Here is a 15,140-nt window from a genome sequence, read left to right as displayed (position 1 = left end):
CCCCCCCCCCCCCCCCCCCCATCAGTCTGAAGAAGGGTTTCGGCCCGAAACGTCGCCTATTTCCTTCGCTCCATAGATGCTGCCGCACCCGCTGAGTTTCTCCAGCATTTTTGTATCACCTCATTTATTTTCCGTTTTTTCAGATTAAACTAATTCCGTTTTAAAAACACACCCTGTTGCTATGCACGATCTTTGCAGTCACATCGCACAAAAAATAACCTGCAGTCAGGCTTCCTGTACATTCAATCGGGTTTTTATTTTGACAATATACAATTCAATGGAGTGCCAACAATATGTGTAGAACAAATTACAAAAATAAGATTTATCTCTCTTTACATAAAGGAAAATAAACATTTACATAATCATTTACCGAGTCACCCAAACAAACAACACATGATTGTTCGAAGGGAAGAATGAAGAGGAAAAGCGGAATACAAGGATTTAAGGAAACGATGTTTTATTGAACAAGGTAGTAATAAAAGCTGAGATGAACACCGAGCTGTGTGCCGAGGGTGCTGACATGGTTGACTGGCCTGGACTGTCCCCAGTGAAGTACCAGAGACACCCCAGTGCTGGTAACATCTGCAGTAGATGATTACAGCGTTGTCATCGTTACTCTGTTAAAAGTTAGTATTCACTCAGAGCCCAGCAGTGATATATGGTCTGATAATATACAAACAGTATGAATGTTCGCAGTGCAGAACCACAGCAGGCGGCATTGCCTCCACGTGGGAACCAACCTCATCAATGGAGAAGTCACTGAAGATAATAACGAATAACAGGGTTCAGAAATAGACAATTATGAAACACCAGTGATAGCGAGAGGAGAGCAAATAGGTGCTGTTTAATAGCAGCTTACGTTGGGGAAATGACAGTGGAGATGGAAAATTTGCAGAAGATTATCAAGCCAAAATTGTCAGATCAGCAGTGTAATGATCCCGGTTTTCTCCAAAAGAGATACGACTTTGTACTGGTGATCAGGCAAAGAAAGTAGATGTTCGGGGTAGAACATCACCGTGGACTAGAGGAACGAATGGAAAGGTTTGCAATGCGTGACAGAGAAAAGAAATTCAGGAATAATCTATCCAGATATTTTAATTCATAAGCAATCAAACAACAAACATCTGTTCAGAGCCGCCCGTTACTCCACAGACAATTAACCCCAAACTTTGCAGCATCTCTTCACCATGAAGAATAAATAAGATTATCCCGGTCTGGGATCTGCGGATATAAAGCGGAGAAACATCCCTCCTACGCCAGCTACATATTATAATCAATTTGTCGAAAACGATTGCAATAAAATATCTGGAAATCCCACGAATAACATAACGACAGGACAGAGATTACAAAAGGACAAGTTCCCTAGTTCAAGGAAATACACCGTCTTCAATATGAAGAAAAGCTTACAACATATCAAGTCTTATCACGAAATAGTTATACCTGACTCTGGAGAACGATTCTCCTACAACGCGTTCACCATCGCCCAGTAAACAAGAGTCTTAAACGTGTGCGGCTCCTGGTTCAAGATTTACCAGGGTCTCCAGAGAGCCGCGGGGTTGGACTGGGGTGTTTGCTCAGTGCCAGTCTGACAAGAAGCAGTGTAAGGAAGATATACACCGTAAAGTAGACCTTTGGCCGGGCACCGTGGCTGTATCCTTTGGAAGCGTGTCACCAGCTTCTTCTGAATGTCGCTTTTGCCTTCGTGGGTCGAGAAAAATCGAAGAGCCTCCTGCAAACACCGGGAGTATCCTTCGTTATAGTCTCGCTCCGGGTTACCAGTCGTACAGCTTGCTGCAAAAGAAACGAAGATAAGAGTTAGATTGAGCAGACAAAATGTGTAGGAAGTGAATTGCAGATGCTTGTTTAAACCAACGATAGGCACAAAAAGCTGGAGTAACTCAGCGGGACAGGTTCAAGCATTTCTGGAGAGAAGGAATGGATGACGTTTCGTGTCGATTCTGAGGAAGAGTCTCGACCCGGAATGTCACCCAATTCTCTCCAGAGATGCTGCCTGTCCCACTGAGTTACTCCAGCTTTTTGCGTCTGTTTTAGATTGAGCAGAATGGCCTATAATCTAATCACCGCTTATCAATCGGTTTACCTCTGAGCTGTTGGTTGTGATACTTCAGGTAATTCACTGTCATTTTCAGAATGTCGGCTTTCTCCAGTTTCATGTTCGGTTCTTCCGTTTGAAACTCTCTTCCCAGTAGAGTCTTTAGCTGGTTGATGCTGCTGTTTATCCGATCTCGGCGCCTTTTCTCGATTGTTATCTTCATGATCTAAAAGTAAAACGAATTAAGATTTTAGTTTTGTTCGAGGTGACAATTCACAAAGTTTGTTAAGGTTCGCCCAGACTATTGACCCATTTTTCTGCCGCCTGTCTCTTGCGCTTACTTTGCTTTTCTGTTTGGCCATGAACTTTTCTTCCGAGTATTCCCCAGTAATAACACCAGAAGCATTGGCAGGAGTCATGCTTGACAGCTGAAAGAGGCGAACAAGGCTTAGGCTTGCTACTTACTATATGGAAAGCTGCAGTGAGCTCCTTGCTCTATTTATACCGTGGAATTTACATGAAAAAGAGCGGGAGTCCTTGTTTCATGAGGTTTCCCACACTCTCTGGCCAACGAGCGCTTTCAGAAGGACAATGGGCCAACCGCTGCCTTGTAAATGCCAAACTAATGATAGGCTTTGACATTGCTTTGCGTGGGAATCTTCGCGGGCCATCTGGACAGTCCGTGTAACAGAGCAAACGCAGGGGCAATTAGTCACGCCTCGTGTTGTGAGACTCTGAGAAAGTTGATTTTATGTTTCCCGGCACGGAATAATATTACGCTGCAAAACGGCACGTTGACAGTTAGCCTCCATAAACTATCTTACATCAATCGTAAAATCCGCTAGCAGGTTGTTAGCGAACACGTGTGAAAATGTTTGCTTTCCTTTGATTGACAATAAGTGTGTGAGTTGTAAAATAGAGGTGCACTCGTGGAGATATATTGAACGTGGCGTATAATAATGGCCAAATAGTCTGCTTTTTTAATGTTGTTATTTGTCTGGCGCATCTATATTTTTCAGATATGTTTTCCCGCTTCCTTGTTTTATGATAAGACTACTTCAATGGATACTCTTAGTAATGATTACAGCGCGGGAATTTCTCTTTGAGACCCAAGTAGGTTTGCTATAGTAACAGATGCGTTGTTGCAATGACTCGTCTTCCAGATGTTTAGCAGTTAACATTCTTGCGAGGAAAGTGAGTCAAACAAGCTTGGTAAGTGGCAGAAGGACAAGAAGGGACAGCTGTTTCTAAGTAAAGCTGCGTATTGTATTTTTGCAGTGGATCATTGACCCGTCACACTTTGTACCTTCAATACGACACGTGAGAAACTTTCAGCAACAATTGACTGACGCCTGGAAAGGGAGGGGGTGGATGGATGAATGAATCCTTCAGTACACTCCATCTCTGCCTTCTTTTTCAGACATTTTTACATCTAGCAAATACTGATCATTCTTGCGTTTCATTTAACGTGTATTAGACAGTCTACACTGAGGTAATAAATGATGCAGTATCTCAAATAATCAATTTTAGATGTCCAGATAATACTCGCTTGCACAATTTAACATTCTACTGTTAATGGCGTTGCCTAGGTGACTAACTTTAATCAATATTTTCTAACACGCTGCCGTGTGGGAAACCGCCAACTGTGGTATTCCATTCAATAGAAGTTCAAAGGCCTCAAATGGTGGGGATTTTCAGTCGAAAATATTCATTTATTTATTAAAATAGATTAAATTAAATGGTTGTGGTTTTATTTTTAATTTACAATTGAGCGCTTTCAAAAGGGGAGAAACAATGCCAAAATATTACTGGCAAATTACTGCTCTCATGTTGTAAAAGGACCCTCGGCACAAAGGTCTAAAAGTATAGAATATTTGTAGATGTTTACCAAGCGCTACCACGATAGTATCTAAATAATAACACGTCGATGTATTTCATCTCAATCTAAATCTACTTCTTTTGATTTGCAGGTTGCGGAATTTTAAAGTTGTGTATGTACGCATTTATGCGCTTAGGAGTTGGTTTAATCGCAAATGAGCTTTCAATAAGCAAAATAAAAAGGGTTTTAAACGAAAGTGTAAATGGGTTTTTATATTGTCAGTGTGTTTTAAGATTCGTTGTACCAGAATATGGGTTAATGATGCTGAAAACACACAATGTCTAAACCTATTCGACGCTTTACAATCCCCTCGACAGATTTAAAAAACGGAATAAAATATTACATAGAAACATAGAAAATAGGTGCAGGAGTAGGCCATTCGGCCCTTCGAGCCTGCACCGCCATTCAATATGATCATGGCTGATCATCCAACTCAGTATCCAGGACCTGCCTTCTCTCCATACCCCCTGATCCCTTTAGCCACAAGGGCCACATCTAACTCCCTCTTAAATATAGCAAATGAACTGGCCTCATCAACCTTCTGTGGCAGAGTGTTCCAGAGATTCACCACTCTCAGTGTGAAAAATGTTTTTTCTCATCTCGGTCCCAAAGGATTTACCCTTTATCCTTAAACTGTGACCCCTTGTCCTGGACTTCCCCAACATCGAACAATCTTCCTTCAGGGAAAGTAAAATATAAATTATGATAATACAGCATTAACCACAAAGGCGTTGGACCTATCTTGTGCATACAATGGTTGTACGGTTGTCAATGGTGAGATTAAAATATTTCGGGCCGCTCGACAGATTGCTTTTCAACATTCTACGGCCTTGAGGATTCTTATTATCTGCGCGTGCTGCACTTCTCCAAACTACAGAATAAATCCAAGGAAAGGAATTACCCGTACTCTGTGAAATGCACCATATAGCAACATCAAACAAAGATGTAAAAGTTGCCTCTATCCTTGATTTCAGTTTGTTATGTAAAAAATGGCAGTGGGAAAATTCTGCTTGTGTTATGCACACTTCGTTGTTACTTTTTCCAACTTTCAGTAATGACCTTTTGCTTATTACGAGCAACGACACCGGCGTTTGTAGTACAAACTTAAATGCCCAATTCCGATGACAATGACAACTCGTTTAGCGGCTTGTACCTTTAACTACCCGCGAAGTACGTCTGGGAATATTTCTCGTGTCAGAATGTCCCGCGACTTTGACAACAACGTGGTATTCATGGTCCCCGCCCAGTATTTCGTGATTTTTGAAAGTGTGCGTGAGGCAGTTTCTTTAGCCTCTTTCTCACGAGTTGACGATGAGCAGAGGTTGAGTCTAACAGCTGCATCTCAAACAATTTGCATCCGACACCAGCAATTTCACAAAGTTCCCCTTGATTTGCATGGAAGCATTTGGGTAAAATATTTTAAAAACAAACGGAATAATAAACAACATTGCCTGTCCAACCCGTTAAGAATTTTGTAAGTTTCTATAAGACCCCCCCTCAATCTTCTAAATTCTAGCGAGAACAAGCTGAGTCTATCCAGTCTTTCTTCATATGAAAGTCCTGACATCCCAGGAAAATATTGTTTTAAAGGAAACACATTTTACTGAGATATAGTTTACAATGGGGGACATGCCACAAAATAGTTATGAAGATATAATATCGTAGTATAAGTGATGCATTTTTTAGGTATATTTTGTGACATTATAGAGACATTAAACAAGGTTCATCGCCACCCGGAAAACAGGACGGCAATGTTGTTTTTTTTATTCCGTTTGTTTTTAAAATATTTTATCCAAGTGCTTCCATGCAAATCAGGGGGAACTTTGTGAAATTGCTGGTGTCGGATGCAAATTGTTTGAGATGCAGCTGTTAGACTCAACCTCTGCTAATCGTCAACTCGTGAGAAAGAGGCTACAGAAACTGCCTCACACACACTTTCAAAAACGCGAAATACTGGGCGGGGACCATGAATACCACGTTGTTGTCAAAGTTGCGGGACATTCTGACACGAGAAATATTCCCAGACGTACTTCGCGGGTAGTTACATGTACAAGCCGCTAAACGAGTTGTCATTGTCATCGGAATTGGGCATTTAAGCTTGTACTACAAACGCCGGTGTCGTTGCTCGTAATAAGCAAAAGGTCATTACTGAAAGTTGGTAAAAGTAACAACGAAGTGTGCATAACACAAGCAGAATTTTCCCACTGCCAATTTTTACATAACAAACTGAAATCAAGGATAGAGGCAGCTTTTATACCTTTGCTTGATGTTACTATATGGTGTATTTCCCAGAGTACGGGTAATTCCTTATCTTGAATTTATTCTGCAGTTTGGAGAAGTGCAGCACGTGCAAACAATAAGAATCCTCAAGACCGTAGAATGTTGAAAAGCAATCTGTCGAGCGGCCCGAAATATTTTAATCACACCATTGACAACCGTGCAACCATTGTATGCACAAGATAGGTTCAACGCCTTTGTGGTTAATGCTGTATTATGATAATTTATATTTTACTTTACCTGAATATTCCCACGTGTATTCGTTGATACAGTATGGCATAGGTTCATATCATGTGCAAGTATTTCAAATATATAATATGGAAATAGTGCGCGAGAACAGATGTGACAAATATTTCGGTAGTATGTTTAATATTGATTGTCAACATTGTTTTTGCTCTGGCTGCTTTTAAGGATTTAAGGATTGCACGGTGTGACTAACTGTTTTCTGGTTTGCACATCAGAGGGAGAGGTGTGAAAAACTGTTATGGCAGGAAATGCCGGACTAATTGCCTTGGGAAGAACTCAGCTCAAGCAAGCTGTAAATGTGTGCAAACAAGTGGACATTATCTATATGTGCAATGGCTAAACAGAACACATTGAACTAGAATAGAAACATAGAAACATAGAAAATAGATGCAGGAGTAGGCCATTCGGCTCCTCGAGCCTGCACCGCCATTCAATATGATCATGGCTGATCATCCAACTCAGTATCCTGTACCAGCCTTCTCTCCATACCCCCTGATCCCTTTAGTCACAAGGGCCACATCTAACTCCCTCTTAAATATAGCCAATGAACTTGCCTCAACTACCTTCTGTGGCAGAGAATTCCACAGATTCACCACACTCTGTGTGAAAAATGTTTTTTCTCATCTCGGTCTTAAAAGACTTCCCCCTTATCCTTATAAACCGTGACCCCTTGTTCTGGACTACCCCAACATCAGGAACAATCTTCCTGCATCTATCCTGTCCAACCACTTAAGAATTTTGTAAGTTTCTATAAGATCCCCCCTCAATCTTCTAAATTCTAGCGAGTACAAGCCGAGTCTACCCAGTCTTTCTTCATGTGAAAGTCCTGCCATCCCAGGAATCAGTCTGGTGAACCTTCTCTGTACTCCCTCTATGGCAAGAAAGTATTTCGCAATAGTGAAGTCATGCAAAGTTCAAGCAGAAGGGGAATAATTCCAGGAGGGAGGTTACACACAATTTGGATAGATGATATATAAAAGAAATGCAATGAAATGTGCAAACTGTTGGATGCATAATAGGCAGAAGATAATGTCACCATCTACAGCAACTGCTTATGTTAACAGACTAATATTGCTGGGAAGAGACTGACTGGAAAAAAAAATATTCTGTGTAACTTTGTCAAAACCAGGCTATAGCTGCTATGCAGTTTCTATAATAATATGTTTAAAAGTCGTAAATTGGTATCCACCAGCATCAAGTTTATATGTGTTTAGTATATGTGGGTAATTGATAGAGGAGCATAGACATAGTGGGCTGAAGGGCCTGTATCTGTGTTGTGTTACCGTATGGCGATCAGTACAATCACGGCAATTAGCTGGGATATAAAGTAGCAATAGCAACTTCACAACTTGGGAGCAATAATCAAGACTTTGAGAGAAAGATTAAAATATTTGCAGCCTGTTCCATTGTGGGAAGGAATACTTCTCATTGGAAGTTCAGCAAGGTGCCATTGTGGAGAACTGTTTTAGGGTAAAAAAAAAACGTTTTTTTGTGAGACACTGAACATATGAAGACAATTGGATGCATAATAGGCAGAAGATAATGTCACCACCTACAGCAACTGCTTATGTTATCAGACTAACATTGCTGGGAAGAGACTGACTGGAAAACAAATATTCTGTGTAACGTTGTCAAAACCAGTCTATAGCTGCTATGCAGTTTCTATAATAATATGTTTAAAAGTCGTAAATTGGTGTCCACCAGCATCATGTTTATACGCATATAAAACTAGGGGCCAGACATATCCACGGTGAACAGCAACTTGTGCCCTATTCATTGAAAGCACAGGTAGATGAAAAGCGAAGCCAACTTAAAGGAGACATTGAAGAGGGGTCCACTCTGAACTGGACCACTTGGACAATAAAAACACTTGTCAGGCTATTGTTTATAGACTACAGCTCGGCGTTCAACACCACCATCCCCTCCAAGCTGGTTACTTCCCATTTTCTGGAGTTACGTCCATGCCCTGGTGGTGTTAGAGAGGGACTACGAGCTGTCCAGGCGGTTTCCAGGACTGCTGGGTACCGCGGGAGGTTGAATGCATCCTTGACAAGGATTGTATCGTAGTTGTATAGTAGTTAATTTAGTATATTTGTTTGTCTTGTATTATGGTGCTGGGTTCTGTTTTGTTTTATTGGACTGTAAATATTATTTTTAATGATTGAATACATTTTTTGATTTAAAATAAGCTGGTTACCTCACTCCGTGTGGCTATGGTGGGATATGGGCAAGGCCCACATCTGGTGCTTCTGTCAGGAGTACACTAGAGGGTCGTCCAAAAGGCGCAATTCAAAAGTCAAACAGCTTGGGAGCGAGCTGCTCGATTTGGGTTTGCGTCTCAGTTAGTCCGTCGGGAACTCGATCCTTTCGAGGGAATAGAAACATCGAAACATAGAAAATAGGTGCAGGAGTAGGTTCATTCGGCCCTTCGAGCCTGCACCGCCATTCAATGTGATCATGGCTGATCATCCAACTCAATATCCTGTTCCTGCCTTCTCTCCATACTTCTGATCCCTTTAGCCACAAGGGCCACATCTAACTCCCTCTTAAATATAGCTAATAAACTGGCCTCAACTACATTCTGTGGCAGATAATTCCAGAGATTCACCACTCTCTGTGTGAAAAATGTTTTTCTCATCTCGATCCTAAAGTATTTCCCCCTTATCCTTAAACTGTGACCCCCTGTTCTGGACTTCCCCAACATCGAGAACAATCTTCCTGCATCTAGCCTGTCCAACCCTTTAAGAATTTTGTAAGTTTCTATAAGATCGAATCTATCCAGTCTTTCTTCATATTAAAGTCCTGACATCACAGGAATCAGTCTGGTGAACCTTCTCTGTACTCCGGAAAAGAAAGCGAATGATATGTTAGCATTCATAGCACAAGGATTTGAGTATAGGAGCAGGGAGGTTCTACTGCAGTTGTACAGGGTCTTGGTGAGACCACACCTGGAGTATTGCTACAGTTTTGGTCTCGTAATCTGAGGAAGGACATTCTTGCCATAGAGGGAGTACAGATAAGGTTCATATCGGCAAACACATGTATAGAGTTTCAATATCTCTTTCCGGATGCCGTGCCTGGTCTTCCTCAACCCTGTACAAGGGGTCACTGTTTAAGGATAAAGGGGAAATCTTTTAGGACCGAGATGAAAAAAACATTTTTGACACAGAGCGGCGAATCTCTGGAATTCTCTGCCACAGAAGGTAGTTGAGGCCAGTTCATCGGCTATATTTAAGAGGGAGTTAGATGTGGTCCTTGTGGCTAAAGGTATCAGAGGGTATGGAGAGAAGGCAGGTACAGGGTACTGAGTTAGATGATCAGCCATGATCATATTGAATGGCGGTGCAGGCTCGAAGGGCCGAATGGCCTACTCCTGCACCTATTTTCTATATTTCTGTGTACAGTATTCCGGCCTATTTTTTGGCCGTTATATATTATGGGCAATAATAGTGTAAATTAATGCTGAACATACCGCATTTTTGCCCTGCTTTTAGCTAAGATTCCCTTCCCTGAAATGTCTTCCATTATTATGTCATCTGGGAGAAGGGAGAGATACAGCCTCTGGCACAAACAAAAACAACAACCCTTCAGATCAAAACAGAAGTGTGGGTGCGAGTTTCCAGCCGATTCCCACACTCGGAATCCAATCGCCGGGGCCAGAGAGACAATGAGAAGCTTCTCTTTCTGAATGAAAAATTGTCCACTGAGTATTTGACTTTTTTTTTATTGGAGCCGGCTCTCAAGGGGACCATCTGGAGCCGTGGCGTGAGTCAGTAATCCTTCGCCAGCGGAGCTCGTGTAAGGTCCTGAGAACAGGCGGAGAGATTGGTCTCACACGTGGCAAGCCGCACTGGACCAAAACAATCAGCTCTGCCGACCGCGTCTCCTCAATTCAGAGCTAAATGGATTATTTGTTGATATATACTTGTGAGTTCCCTTTAATTACAGTCTCAGGGCTTAATAAAGAAACATGCAAACATATAACTTCCTGTCGGTTGCAATGATTTCCATTTCAGTTTTCGGATCCAAGTTATATTTAAAAACAACGATCTAATTCAATCACATTTTTCTAGGGCGTTGAAATTTAAATGTGGCAAAAAGGCTAGAAAAGAGAAGTTGTCTGACTGTTTCCTCTTCTGACACGGGTCTTTGAAGAGCTGGCGCTGAGGGAGGGGAGTGATCTTTTGGATTTACAGTCTATTGTAGACTGCCCACCCCGAGCTCTCCCCCGCCCCCCGCTCGGATGAATGAACTCATTCGCGCCTCAGTGAATCACAGCAAGTGAACGGATTCCTTTGTCCGCGGCACGTGGGAAACTGAGGCAAATCTCAGCACAGGGAGGGTCATAGGTTGGTCACAGCTGCGCGCCTCTGTATCAACATCAGAGACCCTGGCGGTTCATTGAAGATCAATTTATCTATGACTTGATGACAATATGAATGTGAAGAAAGCTAGGTACTGGTTTGTATTTCCTGTAATATTCTGCCATGAATATTTTTATTTGAACTCCAAACAAATCAATGATTTTACATGCGTCTAGCACCTCCTAATCGTACCGCAGTCACACACGTTGGATTAATTCTGCATTGTAATTGCTCGCCGTGTTGTTTCGTATTTGAGTTCTACAATCATTTTTTGCTGAAATTCATTTTCCAATGATTACTATTTGAACTATTCTCCGGAAAATATAACCATGCGAAAGCGCTGGGCGTAAAAGCCAGCGCGCCCCCAAGGGTTAGGAACCACGGCAAATAACCACCCGCTCCATCCACAACTCTCCTGGGACAGACCAAAACATTTTTCATTCTGGCGATTTAAAGTTAAACTTGTAGCATGGCTAAAATAAAAATGGGAAAATGTACTCGAATTCATAAACGACGTGGTTACGGGAATAGCGGAACTGTGATTCATTCACACGTAAATAGGTTCAGCGTCAGTAGATTTATTGTGGTGGGATACTTCGCAAATCCTTCCAGCGACACCTCAAACCCTTGCCACTCCATAAAACTAACACCCCCCCCCCCCCCCCCCCCCCCCTTCCTTTCGGGATGATCACAGGGCGGCACGTGTCCGGAGAATTCAAATTAAGTAGATCTATGTTTCTCGACTGCACGAGAATTTGCCGTTTCTAATTGGCTTGGGTTCACACATAATGATGGATAACGCTGGCTGGGCTGAATGTTTAACTCTTTGTAGCTTGCCACGGCGAGGGTGTTAAAAGAAACACATGTTACAAGACGGGCCAGTCAGTCTACAACTGTAGGGAACCAGAAAGATTAAAGTTAAACCCGTGATGCATCTTCAACACGGAGAAAGAACATTACTGGTGAAGATGGAAACAGTAAAACGAAGGAGCTGGGGAGAATCTCACACCAAAAGAACCATACACGAGAACGGCGTACGGCTTAAAGATAGTAAACAAGAGCTTCGATCGTTTCTGCATTTTCTCTCTGCCAGTCCTTTCCAGAGACTACCACTGTTGCCTCAAGCTATTATACACCTGTCTTGTTTCCCGTGTAATCACTTTACAATTCACTCTTCTGTGGTTATATGTATTTTTCTGTCCTTTGTACACAGTGGTGTACAAACCTAAGATAACTTAGCGGGTCAGACGGCATCCCTGGAGTAAAGGAATGGGTGACGGTCAGTATGGAGAAGGGCCTCGACCCGAAACGTGACGTTCAGACTGACTGTCACCCATTCCTTCTATCCAGAGATGCCATCTGACCCGCTGAGTTGCTCCAGCTTTTTGTGTCATATGTTCGGTTTAAACCAGCATCTGCAGTTCTTTCCTATACATACTTAAGATACCCAGTTTTGATAAGAGACCCAAGTTAGAAGTGCCGTTCTCCAAACCCACAATTAAAAAAAAGACATTTGGACGCTGGAATTCGAAAACAAAAATCAAAACTGATGGAAACACTCAGTAGGCCAGGCAACCTATATGGAAAGAGAGTGCATCTTCAATTCGGTGACCGTTCCACGGAACTGGAGAACAGTTTTAAAAAGCATTTAAGTTGCAGAGAAAGTGTCGGGAAGAGTGAAAATAACTTTTCTAATCTCTCTATCCCAGTTTTGGCGGAAGGTGTTTTTGACTTGAAACATTAATACTGTTTTTTTTTCTCCACAAATAATTACCTGCTGAGTATTTCCAGTATCTTTAGTTATAGTTGCAGATTTTCAACATTTAGGTTTTTGTTTTACATACTGACTTGTGTGCTTAGCATTCATAACATGTTGGTTTGTTAGTGTTGTGAATTGGCTTACACGTGTCAGAAACATAGAAACATAGAAAATAGATGCAGGAGGAGGCCATTCGGCCCTTCGAGACAGCACCGCCATTCATTGTGATCATGGATGATCGGCCCCAATCAATAACCCGTGCCTGCCTTCAATAACCCGTGCCTGCGGGAAAGGAATCTCAAGTGTCAAAAAAACGCGTACAGCTATTAAAAAAAACTCGTAACAAGGAATTCTCCTCTCCGCCGAATTTCAAGCAATGTATTTACAGCAACAATAAAAATCCCTTTATATAACAGCTTTATATCACATCGCACAACCGAGCATTTCGCAACACCGCCAGCAGACAAAACCTGAGGCCGAAACTCATTGCCGATATTACAAAGGTAGGGCTCAATTAGTTTGCAGAGGGTTACGAATTGAACAAAAAAAAAGGCAGATGGGGTGTAATGGGGGAAATCTGAAATGATTCGCTTTGGTACAAAGAATAAGGTGACAGATTCAAAACCATTCGACCCCTCAAGTACGTTCTGGCTCTCTGCAGAGAAATCCAGCTACTCACTTCTACCTCTCACTCCCACTTCACACAGTTCTGCAAATTCTTGCCTTTTTCCCTTTTGGGAGCATATTCAAGTGGCCAATTGACATTTAGCCAGGTGTCCTTTTGGAAGGCAGCGAATTGCAACGCCAGAAAACGAGATCTTTTCAATTTTGTAAAATAAAATAGTGAAGCTTGTGATTTACTTACTTTAGCTTGCTGAGCTTGGAAAACATAGGAATGTTTCTGATAAGACCCCTATGATCCAAACTGAATCGTGATTGTGGAACCAAACTGAAACATTTCCAGAGAGACAAGAGTGGAGATATGATTGACAAACACATTTCCTCTGTTTAAATTCCAAATGGCAGGTTCCATTATTGAGACTAATCTTAAACTGTTTACGATAGTTAGAGAGCATGCACAGAAAGGTCAGGTCTGTTTGCAGGTCTGTTCCTTTTCATCTCCGGGACTCATTACCGCTACCAAACTGAATTCAGTCCATATTTGAGGTGCATTTTGCTCATCACCACAAATTATAACTCCTCCCACAAACTAACAAGAAAAATCTGCAGAAGTTTCCCCGTACTTGCATTTGGCTCATGGGAATCTTCAACCAATAGTGCATTCAGACAGTACAGGAGGACAGTGTTACTGCTGCTGTCTCATAGATTGGGCAAACTGGGTTTGAACGTGACATCAAGTTATATGTGTGTGGAATTTGCATGCTCTCCCTACGACTGTGTGAGTTTTCTTCAGGTGCCCTGGTTTCCATCCACATCCCAAAGACCTTCTGGTACATTAATTGTTTACTGTACATTACCCATTGTAGCGGTGGGTGGTCGCAGCATCTATATGTTCACCTCGGGTACCAGACTAGAGTTGTTGGAGTAAGACCAAAACCTTTTCCAGCCCTTTTGTATACTTCACCATGCAGTCAGGGGGTGGGGACTAGATCTGTACCAGCAGATAGAAATACCAAGCTATCACTGCCAAACAAAATCTGGCTAGATAGTGTGGGTGCATGAGTGTGTGTGCATGTGTGTGTGAGTGTGTGTATGTGTGCGTGTGTATGCATGTATTTGTGTGTGAGAGAGAGAGAGAGAGAGAGAGAGAGAGAGAGAGAGAGAGAGAGAGAGAGAGAGAGAGAGAGAGAGAGAGAGAGAGCGAGAGAGCGAGAAAGAGAGATGGGAGAGAGATAGAGATAGATAGATAGATAGATAGATAGATAGATAGATAGATAGATAGATAGTGGGATAGATAGATAGATAGATAGATAGATAGATAGAGGGGGGGAGAGAAAGAGAGAGGGGGGCTCTTCCTCTATAATTGAAAATAAGTTGGTTATTAAACTCCTGCTGCAAATATTTAGGGTTTACTCCCTGACTATGACCTGTATTTCATTAGACCGCTATCATCAATAACTGACCATCTTTCATTTTGTCCAGAAAAGTGTGGAGTGAACCTTAGTAGGTCTTTGCCATTCTGGTATGTAAATACTAAGTTAAATTACATGCTGAGTTTCTACCTATCTCCTGAGCTTTGCCAGTATATTTTGACCAAGCAGGTCACATCACTTCCACGTGCCATGCTCCTGAAGGAAAACAATCTATGCTCAGAAAGTCTTTACGCAATGAACAAACTGACTGAAATGTGTTTCTGCATGTTCAGGAGAGTGGGGAGATTTCAGGTTTATTTTCTGCTTTGTTGTTCAATGCCATTTGCCAAATATTTTCTCACTTGTACTGATTAACAGCCACTAGAATGTTGCCTGGATGCTAATAACGAAGGATACCCTGGTTTAGTATTTTCCATATGCCTGGAACCTCAGTGCTTCTGCTTGCTGTCCAAGGTTCAATGATAGCATGTTACAACCCTTGATGAATGTTTCTTTCCACTGTGAGAAT

At 41.9% G+C, this 15,140-nt stretch overlaps 1 protein-coding gene across 2 annotated transcripts; it reads right to left on the bottom strand.

Annotated features, from left to right (window-relative positions):
* Window positions 1-246: 246 nt before the first annotated feature.
* On the bottom strand, window positions 247-14,351 carry LOC129709058 (transcription factor HES-5-like). Of its 2 annotated transcripts, none has more exons than XM_055655158.1 (3): window positions 13,444-14,351; window positions 2,102-2,279; window positions 247-1,791 (listed from the first exon to the last, which is right to left on the bottom strand). In XM_055655158.1, exons 2-3 carry the CDS (start codon window positions 2,274-2,276, stop codon window positions 1,529-1,531), a joined length of 438 nt encoding a protein of 145 aa, XP_055511133.1. In that variant the 5' UTR covers window positions 2,277-2,279; window positions 13,444-14,351; the 3' UTR covers window positions 247-1,528. The 2 variants fall into 2 exon arrangements, with proteins under 2 accessions (XP_055511133.1, XP_055511130.1); XM_055655155.1 differs by lacking the exon at window positions 13,444-14,351 and adding an exon at window positions 2,395-2,545.
* Between the last annotated feature and the right edge of the window lie 789 nt (window positions 14,352-15,140).

Source organism: Leucoraja erinacea, chromosome 25, assembly GCF_028641065.1.
Source record: "Leucoraja erinacea ecotype New England chromosome 25, Leri_hhj_1, whole genome shotgun sequence".
Classification (NCBI taxonomy): Eukaryota; Metazoa; Chordata; class Chondrichthyes; order Rajiformes; family Rajidae; genus Leucoraja; species Leucoraja erinaceus.
Note: the sequence above shows the minus strand (reverse complement) of the source record. Positions and strands in the feature narration are given on the sequence as shown.